Source organism: Equus caballus, chromosome 2, assembly GCF_041296265.1.
Source record: "Equus caballus isolate H_3958 breed thoroughbred chromosome 2, TB-T2T, whole genome shotgun sequence".
Taxonomy (NCBI): domain Eukaryota; kingdom Metazoa; phylum Chordata; class Mammalia; order Perissodactyla; family Equidae; genus Equus; species Equus caballus.
Genome location: NC_091685.1, coordinates 39,509,318 through 39,528,593, shown reverse-complemented (window position 1 = coordinate 39,528,593; position 19,276 = coordinate 39,509,318). Strand labels below are relative to the sequence as shown.

At 41.0% G+C, this 19,276-nt stretch overlaps 1 protein-coding gene across 14 annotated transcripts in view; it reads left to right on the top strand.

The window, feature by feature from the left end:
• VPS13D (vacuolar protein sorting 13 homolog D) overlaps positions 1 to 19,276 on the top strand; it is a 253,463-nt gene that overhangs the window by 35,019 nt on the left and 199,168 nt on the right. For all 14 annotated transcript variants that reach the window (XR_011433300.1, XR_011433299.1, XR_002806312.2 and 11 more), the window contains 5 exons: positions 261 to 412; positions 2,384 to 3,415; positions 6,997 to 7,087; positions 8,679 to 8,805; positions 11,135 to 11,315. Coding sequence is in view for 10 of the 14 variants with exons in the window: in XM_014737614.3 (XP_014593100.3) it covers positions 261 to 412; positions 2,384 to 3,415; positions 6,997 to 7,087; positions 8,679 to 8,805; positions 11,135 to 11,315 (1,583 nt within the window). In the remaining 4 variants the exon portion in view is untranslated. The remainder of the gene's footprint in view (positions 1 to 260; positions 413 to 2,383; positions 3,416 to 6,996; positions 7,088 to 8,678; positions 8,806 to 11,134; positions 11,316 to 19,276) is intronic.

The following is a 19,276-nucleotide window of genomic DNA, read 5'->3' as shown; positions in this document are numbered from 1 at the left end:
TAATGATCCCCACGTCATAGTTTGAAGCCACCAAATGGAGCATGTCATGAAAATACTCTTTCTTTGTGTATATAAATTTGTCTTGTACCTCCGCTTGCTGTGAGTTTTGGTCTTGGGATGGTCATCAAAATTTGTCCTCAATCAGGTACCAGGTTAATTAAGAGTAACTCATGGGCTCTATTTTATGTATCCTACACTTAATCAACAATAACGCAGTAAATGTGAGTTTTCTAGTCTGTCGTTTCCTCTTTTTCTGCCAGCTTTTCACATCCTGAATAACACCACCATTCAGTTTAAACTGGAGAAGATCCCTATAGAGAGAGAATCTGAATTGACTTTCTCCCTCAGTCCAGATGACCTGGGAACTTCCAGCATCATGAAGATCGAAGGAAAGTTCGTCAATCCTGTTCAGGTAAACACCTTATTTATTGATTTTCACGTCAGGACAGTTGAAGTCGTGTATTTACTTTACACTTATATTATATAAATATGTTCTGTGTTTATAAATATAAAATGTTAGGAAAATATATGAATTCAAAGAGATAGCATTAATGCATATTACTGCTGATGACTTGTTCTGGTAAACATGGAATCCTTTTACTGCGTGCTTGTGTCACTGGGGAAGCAGTCTTGTCCGTCTTTTTTATGTGGAGGAGCTGTGCGTTATACAGAGGAAGAAGGCAAATCCGTAATTCCATCACCATCAGAAATGAGGAAAGTTACTGCTTAGCAGTCACTCTCTCGTTCCCAGGAGGATATAGTTCTTGTCGTGCTTTTGACATAGTTGGCCCAGCCTGTAAAACAATCCGATTATCTGAGCTGTTGACAGATCCTTTCAAGGGAGAATTAGTCTTGCCCTCTTTGAAATTTAATGGGCAAGGATAGGGATTTCTTGTGTGTGAGGTGAGTATGTGTTAGGTGGCAAGACCCTGATCCCTCCATTGGAAAATTCCCTGTCAGTCATTCCTATAAGCATTTATTCCACTGATGAACTGTGATGGGATAAATTTTTTAATTGGGAGTTACAAAATGATCACTTTCTTTTTTTCTTTCCTTTTTTTTTTGAGGAAGATTAGCCCTGAGCTAACATCTGCTGCCAATCCTCCTCTTTTTGCTGAGGAAGACTGGCCCTGAGCTAACATCTGTGCCCATCTTCCTCTACTTTGTATGTGGGATGCCTACCACACCATGGCTTGTCAAGTGGTGCCATGCCCACACCTGGGATCCAAACCAGCGAACCCTGGGCCACCGAAGCAGAACGTGTGAACTTAACCAGTACACCACCAGGCTGGCCCTGATCACTTTCTAATTCTTTTTTTTCTGTATCTGTTTGGATTCATCTGTTAAGAAATTGCCCTTATGGGCCGGCCCTGTTGCTTAATGGTTGAGTCTGGTGTGCTCTGCTTTGGCAGTCCAGGTTCGCAGGTTCGGATCCTGGGCTCAGACCTACACCACTCTTCAAGCCATGCTGTGGTGGTGACCCACACACAAACAGAGGAAGACTGGCACAGATGTTAGCTCAGGGCTAATCTTCCTCAAGCGAAAAAGAGGAAGATGGGCAACAGATGTTAGCTCAGAGTGAATCATTCTCACCAAAAAAAAAACTGCCCTTACATAAGTAAAAAACATGCCTGAAAATATTTTTAATAAGAAATTGTAATTGAAAATAAAATAAAGGAGGAAGGAAAGATAAGTAATCATGGCTCGTCATTATTATCATTAAAAAGTACTATCTGTTTGTTTTGGTGTACTAAACATAGGTTATTACACTAGGTGATGATCAGCGAGTTTTAGAACCCTGAGTCTTGTTTCTCAATCCTACGGCATAAGCATCTTAGACTTTCAGCAGTATTCCCTTCAATGTCTGCAGTTGTTTTTGTGGGGTCAGAAAGAGTGATTTTGCTGATTCAGGCCTACTACAATCAGTAGCACTCACTGAACATTTGTTGTGTGTAGATTATTCTGCGAGTGACAGGGGAAGGCCTCATGAATAGACATAGGTCAGAGAGAGAGAAGGACAGAAAAGAAACCAAGGAGGGGCCTGCCTGGTGGCACACCAGTTAAGTTTGTACACTTTGCTTCAGCAGCCTGAGGTTCGCTGGTTTGGATCCCAGGCGCAGACCTACGCACTCCTCATCAGGCCGTGCTGTGGCGGCATCCCACATACAAAATAGAGGAAGATGGGCACAGATGTTAGCTCAGGGCTAATCTTCCTAAAAAAAAAACAACCAAAAAGAAACCAAAGAGACAGTCCTTGCTATCAACTAATTGATAACCTCTTGGGGAAATCCATGAAAATCAGCTTTGGAAATTTTGTGGGCGGTGTATCTGAGTGCAGTCAATAATTGTGGCAGAATAACTGGATTTTTCTCTTTGAATGCAGGTAGTGTTAGCAAAGCATGTATATGAGCAGGTTTTACAGACGCTGGACAATCTCGTGTATAGTGAAGACCTGAGTAAGTTTCCAGTCAGTGCTGCCTCCTCGCCTTGCCCCAGTTCTCCCCTGCCCACCCTCAGCACCTGTGGAGAACCTTCCATTGAAAGGAAGGAGAACGGATTGTTCAGCCACTCCAGCCTTTCTAACTCTTCTCAAAAGTCCTTGTCTCTGAAGGAGGTCAGATCCTTTACCCAGATTCAAGCCAACTTTTGTATATCAGAGCTTCAAGTTCAGCTAAGTGGAGATCTGACTTTGGGGGCCCAGGGTCTTGTGAGCTTAAAGTTTCAGGATTTTGAGGTGGAATTCAATAAAGACCATCCTCAGACTTTATCCATTCAGATTGCCCTGCGCTCTCTGCTCATGGAAGACTTGTTGGAGAAAAATCCAGATTCCAAGTATAAGAACCTGATGGTGTCTCGGGGAGCCCCTAAGCCGTCTAGTTTGGCACAGAAAGAGTATCTTTCTCAGTCTTGCCCTTCAGTGTCCAACGTGGAGTACCCTGACATGCCGCGTTCCCTCCCTTCCCACATGGAAGAAGCTCCTAATGTCTTCCAGCTGTATCAGAGACCCACCTCGGCGTCCCGGAGGAAGCAGAAGGAAGTCCAAGACAAGGACTACCCCTTGACCCCACCTCCTTCTCCGACGGTAGACGAGCCCAAGATACTTACTGGAAAGAGTAAATTTGATGATTCCTTGGTCCATATCAATATATTCTTGGTGGATAAGAAACATCCAGAATTTTCTTCTGGTTATAATCGAGTTAACCGGAGCGTTGATGTTGACTTTAACTGCTTGGATGTGCTGATCACACTGCAGACCTGGGTCGTGATCCTAGATTTTTTTGGAATTGGCTCCACTGCAGACAACCATGCGATGAAGGCGCCGCCCGAGGACATTCTGCAGAACGCGAAGTCAGCCTCAGATGCTGTAGCAGAGTCTGAACTGCAGGAGCCAGTTAACACGAAGCTGGACCTCAAGGTATCAGTTGCCTTTGGCTTCTTTAAGTCATAAGAATGAATTTGCGTTTGTTTATAAAATGCTATCATTGTACATTTGCTCTCGAAAATAGATCTCATTGGCAGGGGAGCTGGATAGTCTTTGGATGTTACAAAAGGGTGGACATTAATAATTTAGAGAAGGTTTTAGTGCAAATTCCATCTGGAGGCAGGGAAAAGGTTTTAAGTAGCTAACTTCTTCATCCTTTGGGCTGTATAATTCAATGGAATTACTTAGCTTCTCTGAGCCTCAGTTTCCTCATCCTCCATCTCTGATGAAGATAGTGAAATGAGGTGAGGCGTGTTAAGCACGTTGCTAAGTGTTCAGTACCTAGTAGCTACTTTACAACGTGCGCTTTATCATCATCTCCGCACTCGGAACATGGTTGGCTTTTATTGACGGAACAGTGCAGCCGTTAAGAACGAAGGCTTAAACGGCAGACTGCCCGGGTTTGAATCCTGACACTTTTGTTGTAACCTTGGAGCTCTGTGGCCGTGGGCACATTACTTAACCTCTTTCTCCCTCAGGTTTTTCCTCGATAACCTGAGGTGTTAAATGGTGCTTAGGCCATCAGGTTGCGAGGACTCCGTGAGGTAACATAGGTAAGGCCCTTTGCGCAGTGCCCGGCCTACAGTAAGTGTTCCTGAGCTGGTATTGTTTTTACCATACTCACAACGTGTCCTTGGTACTCTTATTGTAAAGGGTTAAAAAACACTTAAAAAACACAGCACTTGACTTTAAGGCCGTTCTGCTCTGTGTGATAGAACAGTGAGATGTGTAAGCAGTTAAATTGCGCACTTGGGGGCACGTGGGCCTACGTGACTAGCACCGCCCCGGAGCCCGGGGCCCCCGAGGGGCTGACTGTGTTGGTGTGCCCCCAGGATGCAGTTCTTCACCCACACGTCTCAGCATGTGTGCGCTTGCACTTGCTGCTGGTGAGAAGTCGGGGAGGAGAGTCCTGTTTTAGCCAGCTGCCATTCTCTTATTTGCTCGGCTGGCAGTAGGCTCCGCTGCTCTAGAAATGGAGGAGGGCTGGGCACGAACCACGTTTCCTCTCCTGCTCCGTGTCCGTGAGTGGACGCCTGCGTGGTACTCTGAGGCCCCTGGCACCTTGTGTAGCGAGGTGGATGGTGCTGGAGAGGCTTCAGTCATTCTTTTGCACTTGATGTGTTTGTGCCTATGTTCTTGTGGAGCCTGTAATGTGGTGCCCCAGGAACCCATTGGTGTTGGATGTGGAGTACTCCAGGGGGCTCTGCGTGGACAGATGAAGCTGGCTTCACAAGAGGACAGGACGAGATAAATGCCCGTCAACAGTATACTTTTTTAAAATAAGAATTTTTGAAAGCATTTTTATTGTGAAAAATTTCAGATGTATCACAAATAGAATAGTGTAATGAACCCCCGTATACCCAATCCTGTGAGAGTCATCGCGTTTACTTTATCTATTCTTTTTTCTCTTTGCTGAAGTATTTTAAAGCAAAGGCCAGATATATCGTTTCACCTGTACATACTTGAGTATTCATTTCTAAAAATTAGGGACATTTTCTTACATAACCACAATACATTGTCACCTTTAACTAGATTAACAAGAATTCCTTGGCATTTTGTACTACTCACTAATTCATAATGAGATTTTCCTGATTGTCTCAAAAATGCCCTTTTACTGCCGGATTATAAAGGAATGAGTGGTCTAAGAAACTTCACATCTTTCCTTTGATCTCTGCAGTTGGATGGGATACTTTGCTTTTCTGAGCTGTAGTTTCCTCATCCACAAAATGAGGAGAATTACATAAAATTCCATTTGAATCTTTTGAATGGGGATCCAGATAAGGTTCACACGTTACATTTACTGTTATGTGTCTTAAGTCTCTGAAAATTAAAGTAAACCGCACCCCACCCCCACCCCGCCCCATGCAATTGGCTTATGGGAACTGGGTTAGTGTCCTGTAGAGTGTCCCACATTTCTGGATTTGTCAGCTTGTTTCCCTGTGGTGCCATTTGACTTCTTCTTTTAACTTCTAATTTTAGAAATGGAAGTTAGTTCTAGAGACTTGATCATGTTTGGTAAGAACACTTGGTAGGTGGTGCTGAGCGTGCCCTGTTGCCTTATGCCAGGAGGTGTATACAGCATCTGGTTGTCCCACTTGGTGTTGCTGAGATTCATGTTGAGAGTGGGTTCAAGTGATGATAGCCAGATTCCTCCAAACAAAGCATTTTTAGACCCAGCGTATGTTATTTTGGTGAGTTAGTGACTAGAGGTTTTTTTATTTGCCCCCTTCTTGTTAATTTTGTTCTCTTCTGTGGTCTATGTCAAGAAGCTTACTCCTCTGTGTCTCTGAGCGGCAGAACCTCTGTGGCACTGAGTGGCCCCAAGGGGACTGCTCCATCTATAATCATACCCTCCTTTTTTCTCTGCCTTCCTCTAAAAATGTTTTTCCTTCTTCCTTTCCCCGTATTATTTTCTTTCTTTCTTGTCCTGTCTTTTTTCCTGCTAATCATTCATTCATCGGCCATCTGCCTCTCGCCTCCTTTGTGGCAGGCGTTAAAGATAAAGGCACAGCCACTGCCGTTCGGAAGCAGTGAGTGGGAATTGAGGTTTGATCTGCTCTCCGCCTTCTCTCTCCTTCCTTGACTTCAACCAATGCCTTATCCCCAGTGATGGCACTCAGGTCCCTGCCTCAACAAATCCTAGACGTATAGTCCTTTTAGTGCTTAAAATGACAGTATGACAGTACTGGATTTATTTGTTACAAATAATGCTGTTCTCAAGACAGGGGATTTTGGTTTTCTTCTATTTATAGTTGTCTCTTGGGAAAAAGAAATCTTTGATTATGGTTCCTAGGTAAAGTCTCAGTTGGTCAACAGGGGCTTCTATTAAATATTTGTCTGAACACATTAATATTAATCATATTTATCATTTTTCTTTGACAAATTTCTTGGAGTGGACTTGGCTTAATCACTCTGTAGTGTAATATTAAAGATGATTGCAAAAATGAGAAGAATTGTTTCATACTGTAAATCATTTCACTGAGAGAGACTAGACAAGGTAACCACAGAGAAGGCTCCACAGAACCTGGAGTTTTTTCTTTTTCTTTCTTTTTTTTTTTGAGGAAGATTAGCCCTGAGCTAACATCTGCTTTCAATCCTCCTCTTTTTGCTGAGGAAGACTGGCCCTGAGCTAACATCCTTGCCCATCTTCCTCCACTTTATACGTGGGACGCCTACCACAGCATGGCTTGCCAAGTAGTGCCTTGTCCGCACCCGGGATCCGAACCAGTGAACCCTGGGCCAGCAAAGTGGAACGTGTGCAGTTAATGGCTGCACCACCAGGCCGGCCCCAGAACCTGGGTTTTTAATTGCCCGGTTGCGTTCCTTTCTTATCAGCCCTCTCAAGTTCTGGTCTGACTGGCTAAGACAAGCTGAAATGAAATTGGCATCAGTAAAAGCCTTGCCTGCAAATGTCCTAAGCCTGTCTGAATCTTCCTCGATTTTGTTCTGCCGTCTGCCTGGAAGACAGCTCCCCCGCAGTAATGTTTGCCTTGCTTTGTCTCCTGTGTTCTTAGGTTCATTCACTCTCTCTCGTGCTCAATAAGACCACCAGTGAACTTGCTAAAGCGAATGTGTCCAAATTAGTGGCACACCTGGAAATGATCGGTAAGTGGGGAAAAATCAAACGTGCAAAATCTGGTAAGAATTTGAACGCCTTCCTCACCGATCTTTGTCGTCACATGCTAAGTAGGGTGTGGATCAGTGACTTGGTTCAGTTACTGGCCTGGCCGTGATTTCGTGGTGCTGGTTCCCAAATCCTGGCTTATGGATCAGAATACCGGGATGACTTGTAAAAATGCAGGTGCCTGGCACGACTCCCTCCGTATCCCAGGAATGCGATTCTGGAGGTTGGGAGGGGACCCTTGCATCGATCTTTGTTTTTAAACAAATTGTCTGTCGTGACTATATAATTTCTTTCTCCAAATTGGAATGTTTTTGAAGGTGAAAGGGGGCATTATTAATAATTACAAAGTGGCAATAAAACGCTGTTCCTTCCTTAAGCAACTGGTAATGAAATAAAGATCACAAAGCTCAAATGTGGACTCTAGTGAAACAAGAATAGCTTTTGGAGGAAGGAGTAAACTGAAATTGAAATTGCCTGCCTGGTGTAAATTAATTTATAAACGCTTCCTAGAAGAGATAGGTCTTTACAATTGGGGGGAACTTGGGTATTTTTGTTCGAGGACATTGAGCCCCAAATAAGTATGTGTCTTTGATTCATTGAGAGCAGAACTAGCAGGCCAAACACAGCCACCTGAGTCATTGCTTTGTTATGCTGATTATGCTGATAAAGTTTGTTTTACGAAGCAGCAGTTCAGAATGTCCCGTTCAATATCTACACCATGTTAAGAATGATTCATTAGACGGTCACATCCAAGTGCATGTGTTTCAACGTTCCTTCTTTGTTCTTCCCACCTTCCAGGGGCTCCACTCCTGTAATATCAGACTAGTTTCAAATCTATGCCTCCAGTGTCTATCTCATTAGTTTTGCTTTTTTTTTTATTATTAAAGATTTTTTTTTTAAATTCCTTTTTCTCCCCAGAGCCCCCTGGTACATAGTTGTATATTCTTCGTTCTGGGTCCTTCTAGTTGTGGCATGTGGGACGCTGCCTCAGCATGGTTTGATGAGCAGTGCCATGTCCACGCCCAGGATTCGAACCAACGAAACACTGGGCCGCCTGCAGCGGAGCGCATGAAATTGACCGCTCTGCCACGGGGCCAGCCCTAATTTTGCTTTTTTTATTAAATCATACCAGAATCCACTTAATGTTGCTTAATACCTGACATATCTCTGATACTCTCTCCTTTATTCTTTTATCCATAGTACAATTAAGCGACCTTATGCTAATTCACTAATTCTAATTAGTGGTCTAATCTCATTAAAGGTCTTATCCTTTAATTTGTGTATGCGTTCAGTTTAATTCCTTTCCCCTTGTAAATGTTCAAGTGTGATGTCGCTGTGTTATGTCAGTTCCCTTTGGACTTCTTCACTGAGACAGTTTGAATACTGCATAAAATATTTTTTCTGGGTGTATTAGAATACACCCAAAAAAATTGGTTTTTTTTGCTTTTGCTTTTGACATTTAGTTTAATAGTGAAAATTCTGAGGCATGTGTGTATCAGTTTTTGTTCTGGACGTATTGAAGGTGTATGACAAAAAAAGATGCATGACGTGTTCTAATTTTCGCCTTCCCAGAGGGGGACCTGGCCTTGGAGGGGAGTCTCGGGAGCCTGTCCCTCAGTGACCTCACGGCCCACGGAGAGCTCTACAGGGAGCGCTTCACTACCAGCGGGGAGGAGGCTCTCATCTTCCAGACTTTTAAGTAAAAATACCCATCCTTTCTCACTTAACATTTTGTTATAATTACTTACTGTTTCAAATTCTGGTTGGCTAAACAAGGAAGAAAAGTTTTTAAAAATTTTACCTTCTTATGTAGAGTCAAAATGACCTAGTTGTGGGGAATCCTGATTTATATTAAATGGATCTATCTGCACTGAAGTGGGCTCTCAGGCTTCACAAACAGGTGGGGTAGGACTCAGATAGTTCTGCTTATTGAAGGGCCTGAGCTCTCGTGCTGGCTTTGCACTAACTTGCTCTGTGACCTTAGGCAAGTCACTGCATCGCCGTGCATCAGTTTTCTACCTAAATATTGAGAGGACTAAGTGGGATCAGTTCCCATCTCGCTCTGAAAGTTCTGGAATGATTTCAGCCTGAGAAGGTTATTGAAGATATGGGTGATAAATTACATTATGTATTTTTTTTCTGTGTAAACACAATCTATATTGAATCTTATCAATTTTAGATTTTAGAAGTCATCTTTAGCCCTATCTAATTATTAAAGGATGGTTTTCTCAGAAGGCAGAATGTTTAAAATGGTAGTTTTCATCCTTTTTGGGAGCTGTTAGAAAATGTAGATATATAGCTCTGTCCCCAAATATTGTGGTCTAGGATAGCACTCAGTCTTTTTTCTTCTTCTTTTTTTTTTTTCTTGAGGAAGATTAGCCCTAAGGTAACATCTGCCACCCATCCTTCTCTTTGTGCTGAGGAAGACTGGCCCTGAGCTAACATCTGTGCCCATCTTCTTCTACTTTATATGTGGGACACCTACCACAGCATGGCTTGATAAGTGGTGTGTAGGTCCACACCCATGATCTGAACTGGCAAACCCTGGGCTACCAAAGTGGAATATGTGAACTTAACTGCTGCGCCACTGGCTGGCCCCTCAGTCCCTTTTTTTAATGTTTCAAAGTGACTCTAATGTTCAACCAGAGTTGAGGAAAACTGTTCTAAAGCTGTCTAGGACTTCTTTTATTTTCAGGAGGAGTATCTCATACTCTACTGAGAATTTAGATTGATTTGTTTATATTATTACCTACCATGGTAGCATGGTTCTATAATAAATATAGAATATAAACATAACTAATATAAAACTGTTAACTCGGGGCCAGCCTGGTGGTGCAGCAGTTAAGTTCGAATGTTCCCCTTCTTGGTGGCCCAGGGTTCTCTGGTTCGGATCCTGGGTGCGGACATGGCACCACTTGGCAAGCCATGCTGTGGTAGGCGTCCCACGTATAAAGTGGAGGAAGATGGGCACAGATGTTAGGGCCAGTCTTCCTCAGCAAAAAGAGGAGGATTGGCAGCAGATGTTAGCTCAGGGCTGATCTTCCTCAAAAAAAAAAACCTCTTAACTCTGCCTGGCTCTAAATAAGTGCTCAGCAATTGTGAGTGCCTTTCCCCAGTGACTATGTCCTGTATACTAATTTATTATTGTGATACCATGTTCCATTAAATTCAAAACCATTGTGAACGTTTTGTAATTTATCTTTGGTTGTAGATGCTGAAACTATTTGGCCTACATTTCTTTTTTTTTTTGTTAAAGATTGGCAGCTGAGCTAACAACTGTTGCCAATTTTCTTTTTTTTTCCTGCCTTTTCGCCCCAAATCCCCCCATTATACAGTTGTATATTTTTTTAGTTGTGGGTCCTTCTAGTTGTGGCATGTGGGATGCTGCCTCAACATGGCCTGATGAGCGGTGCCACGTCCACGCCCAGGATCCAAACTGGTGAAACTCTGGGCTGCTGAAGCGGAGCGCGGGAACTTAACCACTCGGCCACGGGGCCGGCCCCTGGCCTCCATTTCAATGAAGTAAAACGAAGACTTCTGTTTGCACCCAGAAGACAAATTTCCCCAGAAACATTGGTTCTGTTGCCTGATTTTCTTTACCAGTTGTTTCATGGCCTTATTTTTATTATCTTTCAAGCCCGTATTGTCACAATCCTTACCAGAACAGAGACAGCAGGAGTAGTCACTTTTCCTTAAAGGCAGGGAGAAAGAGGCCCAGGTGGAAGGTGTGAACCACAGGTGGCTTTTGAGTGAGTTCTGGAGTCAAGAGTGAGTTTAGTGCCCAAAGCTGCCACCTGTTTATAGCCCTGGCTGTCACACCAGACTTATTTAATGTCCTCAACACGTCGCTGAACCTTAGAAAGGGAGTAATTACTGGAGTTTGCTGTGTAAAACCTGATTGCGGATTTCTATTATAGTAGTTGTAGCTGTTTTTTAGGGAAACCCCTAAATCAACCCAAGTTCTCTGCAAATAGTAGCTTGTTTTCCTGCAAATACTAACCTGTATCTTGCTGACGTCTTACTCCTAGATATGGGCGGCCTGACCCTCTGCTCCGGAGAGAGCACGACATCCGAGTGAGCCTGCAGATGGCCTCCGTGCAGTACGTGCACACTCAGCGCTTCCAGGCCGAGGTGGTGGCCTTCATTCAGCATTTCACCCAGCTGCAAGATGTCCTAGGGCGCCAGCGAGCTGCTATTGAGGGGCAGACGGTAGGTCGTCTCGTTGGTCCAAGTTGCTTTTCCAGTTTGACTGATGATGGAACTTTTAAGCCTCTAGAGCTAAATTGGAAAATTTCACTGAAAAGAGTAAAGATAATTAGGTAATTTTATGCTCATTAATGTCCTCCATGTGGCTGATCATCTACGGAAATCTTGCTGTAATTGAAGAGCTCATATTCCTTATTCGTTATATCCTGTTTACCTTTAGAGTTTAGCTTTAGCTTTCTCTAAGAAAGATAAATGAAATTTATGGGTAACACTTGAGACTCCTGGGCCCTTCAAGGACTTTAGTGGGGCTGCTTCTCTTGGAGAGTGGTCCTGAGGAACGTATCTATTCTACAGGGAGGGTTTTCCCAAATAGATTAGAAGTCCCCAGACTTCTAGTTCGTGGCTGCCTTAATGTCTTGGAAAGTTTTTCCGTGGCACATCCTAGGCCAAAAGAAACACCTAATGGCCTTTCCATTTACAGAATAATTAAGTCTAAGCAACTTAAATATGTATGTCCTAACAACTTAGTAGCTGTTTCAAAACATACCACATAAATGCATAATATTTTTATTTCATTCTCCAATAGCTACAGTTACTTACTAGTAGGATGTATGTGCCTCTTGGGCACTGCACAACTTCTCAAACTTGGAGTCAGGCTGGATGTCACGACCCTCATTTCCAGTTCCACATTTATTTTCTTATGGTACTTGCTCTTTATTGTAGTGGCTGCTTGAGACGTAGCTTTGCAATGATGTGATATCCTTGAAAGGAATGCAGCGTGATTTAACAGTGAATGCGAACTACCTCAAGCTAGTAGTTTGTCCAGTGTCCGACAGATGATGTGTTTCCCTCAAAAACGTAAAATGTCCAGGCTGGCAGCTCACCTGTGACTCCAAGCCCGTGTCCTGTGATGTCTTGGCACGCAGTTTGGGAACCACAGAAAATGATGATGTAGTTATTTGGAAAACTTATTTATTTATTTTTAAACTTTATTGGGTAAAAGATTATAATTTAAGGAATAGATAGATACTGCTTTATAGTGGCACCTCTAAAAATTTTATGTTTTAATTTAAATTAAATTTTGAGTATGTTGTGTATTGATTTGGTATGGAATCAAAGTGAAAAAGGGCATATGAGGGGAAGTCTTCTCAATTACTTCTCAGATTCTCTTCCTGGAAGCAACCAATGTGACTGGTTTCCTGTGTATCTTCCAGAGAATGTATTTTTTTTTAAAATATAAAAATAGTGTGATCAAATTATAGGGAATCTGGAAAAAAGAATTAATCTTACTGATCTCCTAGCACCATAGGTATGTTTTAATTTATTTTTTTCCTATACATGTTTCCATGGTTACAATCATGGAGTATGTAACCTTTTTTTCCTCTCTTTAGAGACTTAAAAAAAAATTTGGTATTTGACACATATAAAAGAATATCTGGGGGCCAGCCCTGATGGCCTAGTGGTTAAAGTTTGGCTTGCTCCGCTTTGGCAGCCCTGGTTTGGTTCCTGGACGTGGAACCACACCACTCGTCTATCAGTGGTCATGCTGTGGTGGTGGCTCACATAAAAAAAAAAAAAAGAGGAAGATTGGCAACAGATGTTGTTAGCTCAAGGCAAATCTTCCTCAGCAAAAAAAAAAAAAATAAATAAAATTTATAGCATGTATATAAGTTGTAGCATGTATCAAATTTCTAAAGTTACCAAGTATGATAATAAATTTACATCCATGAACCCAGCACCAAAATAAAAATTAAAACATTACAAAGATGCTGCCTGTGTTCCTTCCCTCCCTCATTCCCCTGTCAACTCCACAGGAAACCACTGTCCTGATTTTCGGGTCTCCTAGTCCCTTAAAAAAAAAAAGTTTCTCTATGTTATCTTTTGTTTTCCTTGTTTTGATCTTTATAAAAATGGTATTAAACTGTATTTAATGTTCTGTGACCTTTTTTCGGTCACTTAGTGTGTTAGTATTCTTTCGTGTTGTTACATCTGATTGCACTTCCTTCATTTTCACTGTCGTATTTCGTTGTGTCTGACACGGATGACTTACCCATTCTCCTGTTGAAGCTTCGGGTTGTTTACAGTGTCCTAGTGCTGTGTACCGCATCTCCGAATGCACATGTGTCAGAGCTTCTCTGATACTTAGGAGTGGAGTTACTGGGCCTTAGGGTATGAACATGTTTGTCTTTATAAGAGTGTAAGACTGTTCTCGAAAATGGCTGTCTCAATGGCACGCTCCCATCAGCATGTGTAAGAATTCCTTTTAATTCTGATCCTTACCAACACTTGTATTGTCAACCTTTTCATTTTGGGCCAATTACTGAGTGTAAAACGGTATTCCGTTTATGGCCTACATAGGCTTTTTAGAAAAACTTTTAATTGAGGAAAATCATACAGTCCATAGAGTGAAGTATGTGAAGTGTGTTAATTTTATGCATACACTTTTGGAATCCAGTTTCTTTTCATAATCTTTTTCCATCTTGCTTTGCATTTTTCTTAACTATCCTATTTAATAACTGTATAATCCATCATGTTAGTTTACTTAATCATTTCCTTATTTTTTAACATTTGAATTGCTTCCAGTTTGCATTCTTTTTTTTTCTTTAAAGATTGGTACCTGAGCTAACATCTGTTGTCAGTGTTTTATTTTTACTTTATTTTATTCTTCTTCTTCTTCTCCCCAAAGCCCCCCAGTACATAGTTGTATATTCTAGTTGTAGGTCCTTCTAGTTGTGGCATGTGGGATGCTGCCTCAGCATGGCCTAATGAGCGGTGCCATGTCTGTGCCCAGGACCCGAACCAGCGAAACCCTGGGCTGCCAAAGCGGAGCGCCCAAACTTAACCACTCAGCTGTGGGCTGGTCCTGCAGTTCTTATTCTTACGAGTAATGCTTCCATGAATATCTGTGCACATAGTTTTTATTTTTCAAATTATTTTTATAGGGTTGAATCCTATAAATAGTATTGTTTGATCAAAGTCGTGAACATTTTTGTGACTCTTTAATACAACTTTGCTAAATGTTGTCTGCTGCAATTGTTATGTACGTTTAAAACAATTATTTTTACATGTTTAAACAGTGTTATTGTGAGGAACCCTTTGGGTTTGGGTTACGAAATGAGACACTGCATTTCTGAGTAATTAGGGTAAGCAGAAATTAAACAGATAAGTCTTTTAAGCTTTGGTTTATCAAATTATTTAAGACAGGCAAAAAGTTAAAGGAATGTTTTTCTGTTTTGAATGGTGCTAAATGTGTAGGCTTTGAAGGAAAGCTAATCTTCTCAAGGATCTTTAATCCTAGCTGTTTGAATTACTCGGATTTATAGAGAGAGCTAAAGACCTACTTTTATTTGCTGATAAGATTAAGAGGCTGTTTTGTTTGGAATTTAAATTCCTTTCTCCTAATATTGTACTGGTGGCAGGTGGTATCGTCTACCTTTGACTTGTAGCTGGATTTTTATTCCTGCATTTTCTAGTGTCTGTAATCCAGTAGCACTTTAAATTTCTTTTTAATCTTGATGTTTGAAATTAGAATATCATGTACCTAATTTGATTAGGCCAAATATAAATTGTTTCCTTTATTTTTTAGCCCACAGTATGATACAGTTTTCCTGTGTCTTCTGCTTTACTTGATGCCTCTTATATTAAATTTCTTTATTCACTGAGCAACCAGGAATGCAGATTTTTGGTGGAGCTAAGACATGTAATTTAGGAATCTTGGGACAAGAATCTGGAGTCTGTGTGTTGCCGCTGTCAGCTGTGTCACCATCGGCAAGTTATTTTCTTGCTGTTCTTCTGTTGACTCAGGTGTAGGAGGAAAATGGAGATAGCAAAAATAAGTGTGCTGTACGTTCGGTTAGTAATTGTTTATGTTAAAGTGCTTTCACGTATGTTCTCTCACTGGATCCTTACAACAACCTTGTTTGTTCATTTCTTCACCTATTTAGTGAATGTTCCTTGAGGAATGATGCGTCCTACAGTCTGCCGTGTGCTAGAAACATAGTGGAAAACAAGAAAGACAAAGTCATTGCCCTCATGGAGCTTGTATTTTAGTGAGAAGATAGAAACAGGAAAAGAGAGATCATGAGTTATGATGGTACGCGATGAGGAGTAGGGGTGGGTGTGCTATTGCCATTAATAGGTGAAGAAACCGTCACTCCTCTCTGGTCGTCTGGGACTCTTAGCTCTGGTTAACTCGTCATTCTGTTCTTTTCCCATTAACACGTAACTATTAAGGCATGTTAAAAAAGTAGGAGCTGTACAGTATGCCAGTAATAGTTTATTATTTTTGAATCTGAAAGTTAATATGTTGAACTCTAAAAAATATAGTTGTGGGGGCCGGCCTGGTGGCACAGTGGTTAAGTGCGCACGGTCCACTTCTCTGCGGCCCAGGGTTCGCCGGTTCGGATCCCAGGTGCGGACATGGCACCACTTGTCAAAAGCCATGCTGTGGTAGGCATCCCACGTATAAAGTGGAGGAAGATGGGCATGGATGTTAGCTCAGGGCCAGTCTTCCTCAGCAAAAAGAGGAAGATTGGCAGTAGTTAACTCAGGGCTAATCTTCCTCAAAAAAAAAAATAGTTGTGTGTGTAAGTGTATAGGAAAAAAGACTAAAAGGATGTTGTGTTGATGTGCTAATAATAGCTGTCACGTACTCCCTTCTCGGTGTTTTAGGTGTGTTGTTTCATTTAATCCTTCTAACAACTCTTTAAGATAGGGGCTTATTATTAGTCCCATTTTACAGTTAAGGAAAGTGAGACACAGAGACCTAGCAACTTAACCAGGATCACCAAGCCAGTAAGTGGCCAGAGCGAGGATTCAGTCTCAGGGAGTCAGGCATCAGAGCTGCTACTCTTGACTCCTACACTAAACCACCAAAATGGTCACGGTGTTTATCTGTGGTGCCGAGATTATGGATGATAGCAGTTTTTTTCCATTTGCTTGTATTTTTCCCATTTGCTTGTCTTTCTCTTCTAAGTTTTCTACAGTGAATATGAGTTAATTTGTAACTTGTAATTTTAAGTGTGAAATTCACTTAAAAACAAAGCAAACAGGCAGTAGTCAGGGGGTGATAGACAGTACTGCCAATCATGTACAGACAGAAAGTGAAAACAGTATTTATTGTGTTGTAAATTCTCCTGACTTATGCACTTAACACCAAAAAAAGAAGAGCCTTTTATATATTATACAGGCTGTATTTTTCTCTCTTTTTAAAAAGTAATATCTGTTTTTTTGTAGACAGTAGAAGAAATATCAACAAAAAAATATGAATAAGAAAAGTATCTGTCTTGTTCTCACTGTTTTGTGATCTATATTTTTCATTAATCCATATATGAGAAACATTTCATTGTATTATACATGATACTTTTTGTCAGCTTTATTGTGGTATCATTTACTTACAATAAAATTAACCATTTTCAGTGTACAATTCAATGAGTTTTAACAGTTGTATACAGTCTTGTAACTACAACCACAATCAAGATTTAGAACTTCTCTATCATCCCACAAGTTTCCTCACGCCCCTGTGCAAGCAGTCCCGTAGCCCTCATGCCTGCGTCCTGGCAGCCATTGGTCTGCTTTCTATCACAATAGTTTTGCCTTTTTTTTCCTATAAACGAAGTCATCCAGTGTGTAGTGAGTTGTCCCTGGCTTCTTTCACGCAGTGTAATGCTTTTGGGATCCATCTGTGTTGTTGCAAGTATCAGCAGTGCATTTCTTTTTATTCCTGAGTGGTTTTCCATTGTTTGAATGTAACATGATTTGTTTATCCATTCACCCACTTGATGGACATTTGGGTAGTTTCCAGTTTTTGGCTATTTTGAATAAAACTGCTATGCACATTTGCATTCAAGTCTATGTGGATGTGTGTTTTCATTTCTCTTAAGTAAATATCTCGGGGAGGAGTTGTTGAGTCATACGGTAACTATATGCTTAACGTTATGAGACGGTCTTTTCAAGATTATTTTGGCTGTTCTAGATTCTTTGTTTTTCCATACGAATTTTAGAATCAGTTTGTCAGTTTATACAATAAACCCTGCTAAAATTTTGATTGGAATTATGTTGCATCTGTAGGTCAATTTTGGAGATTAAAAATTTTTGAGTATGTTATATGTTGGTTTGGTATAGAATCAAAGTGAAAAAGGGCGCTTGAGAAAAGTCTTCTTCTCAATTCCTTCTCAGGTTCTCTTCCTGGGAGCAACTAATATGACCGGTTTCCTGTGTATCTTCCAGAGAATGTCTTTTTTTAAAACCTAAAAATAACATATTCAAATTATAGGGAATCTGGAGAAAGCAATTAATCTTTCCAATCTCACAGCACCATAGGTATGTTTCTTGAGTATGGCATATTTCTCCATTAATTAATTAAATTTATTTAGTTTCTCTCAGCAGTGTTTTGCAGTTTTGAGTACTAGTCTTATACATCTTTCATTTAATTGATCCCTATACATTTCATATTTTTGATGCTATTATAAATATTAATTTTTAAAATTTCAATTTCCAGTTCTTCGTTGACTGTACCTGGAAATACAGTTGATTTTTCTACTTTGCACCCTGCGGCTTTGCTAGACACCCTTATTAGTTTTAGTTCCTTTTTTGTAGTTTGTTTAGGATTTTCTACATAGATAATCATGTTGTCTGAATAGAGTTTTACTTTTTCCTTTCTAGTCTGTATGCCTTTCATTTCTTTTTCTTCCCTTAGTGCACTGACTAGACTCCAGTACAATGGAAGTCGTGAGAGCAGACATCTTTTCCTGATTTCCAGTCTTAGAGGAAAAGCATTCACTTATTCCAGGGGTTGGCAGACTATGGCCCAGGAGACTGCACACACGTGTACACACACATGGAAAGTTTTATTGGAAAACAGTCCTGACCATTCATTTACTTATTGTCTTTGGATGCTTTTACAGTTTTCTTGATTTGCTCAAGGTTTGTTAAGGATTTTCACATCTATACTTGTGAAGGATATTAGTTTGTAGTTTTCTTTTCTTGAAAAAAGAGAATGCCTTTTGTGGTTTTGGTAACTGGGCAACATTGGCTTTGTAGAATGAATTGGGAAGTGTTCCCTCTTCTATTTGCAGAAGAGTTTGTGTAGAATTGACCTTATTTCTTCCTCTGTGTATTCTCGATACAAATCCTTTGTTTGATGCAAGTATTGTGAATATTTTTTCCCAGTCTGTAGCTTTTTAAAAATTTTATTTTTCAAGTACTATTTCAAAAGTTGTTTTCGGGGCCAGCCTCATGGCTGAGTGTTTAAGTTCGCGTGCTCTGCTTCGGCGGCCCGGGGTTTTGCCGGTTTGGATCCTGGGTGCAACATGACACCGCTCATCAGGCCATGCTAAGGCGGCATCCCACATAGCACAAGCAGAAGGACCTACAACTAGAATATACAACTGTGGGGGGCTGGCCTGGTGGTGCAGCAGTTAAGTTCGCACGTTCCTCTTCTCGGCGGCCCCAGGTTCATCGGTTCAGATCCCGGGTGCAGACATGGCACCACTTGGCCAAAGCCATGCTGTGGCAGGCGTCCCACATATAATGTAGAGGAAGATGGGCATGGATATTAGCTCAGGGCCAGTCTTCCTCAGCAAAAAGAGGAGGATTGGCAGCAGATGTTAGCTCAGGGCTAATCTTCCTCCAAACAAAAACAAAAACAAAACAACAACTATGTACTGGGGGGCTTTGGGGAGAAGAAGAAAAAAGCATTGCTTTCATTTGTAAGTATACAGAGCTGTATAGATTCCCAGCTTTATTTTATGTTTAAAAAAAGTTTTCAAGATTGCCCACCTGTCTACATGCTCATTAATTTGGGATAAATTATTTTTCTGCTGGTGATACTGCCAACCAACATTTTCATTATTGGGTTAGCCAGTGGCTCATCTAACTCTTTTTTCATTTTCTTAATACTATTTTTTGAAAAGCACAACTTTTTCATTTTGCTGAAGTCAAATTTTTTTCTTTTATGATCGGGT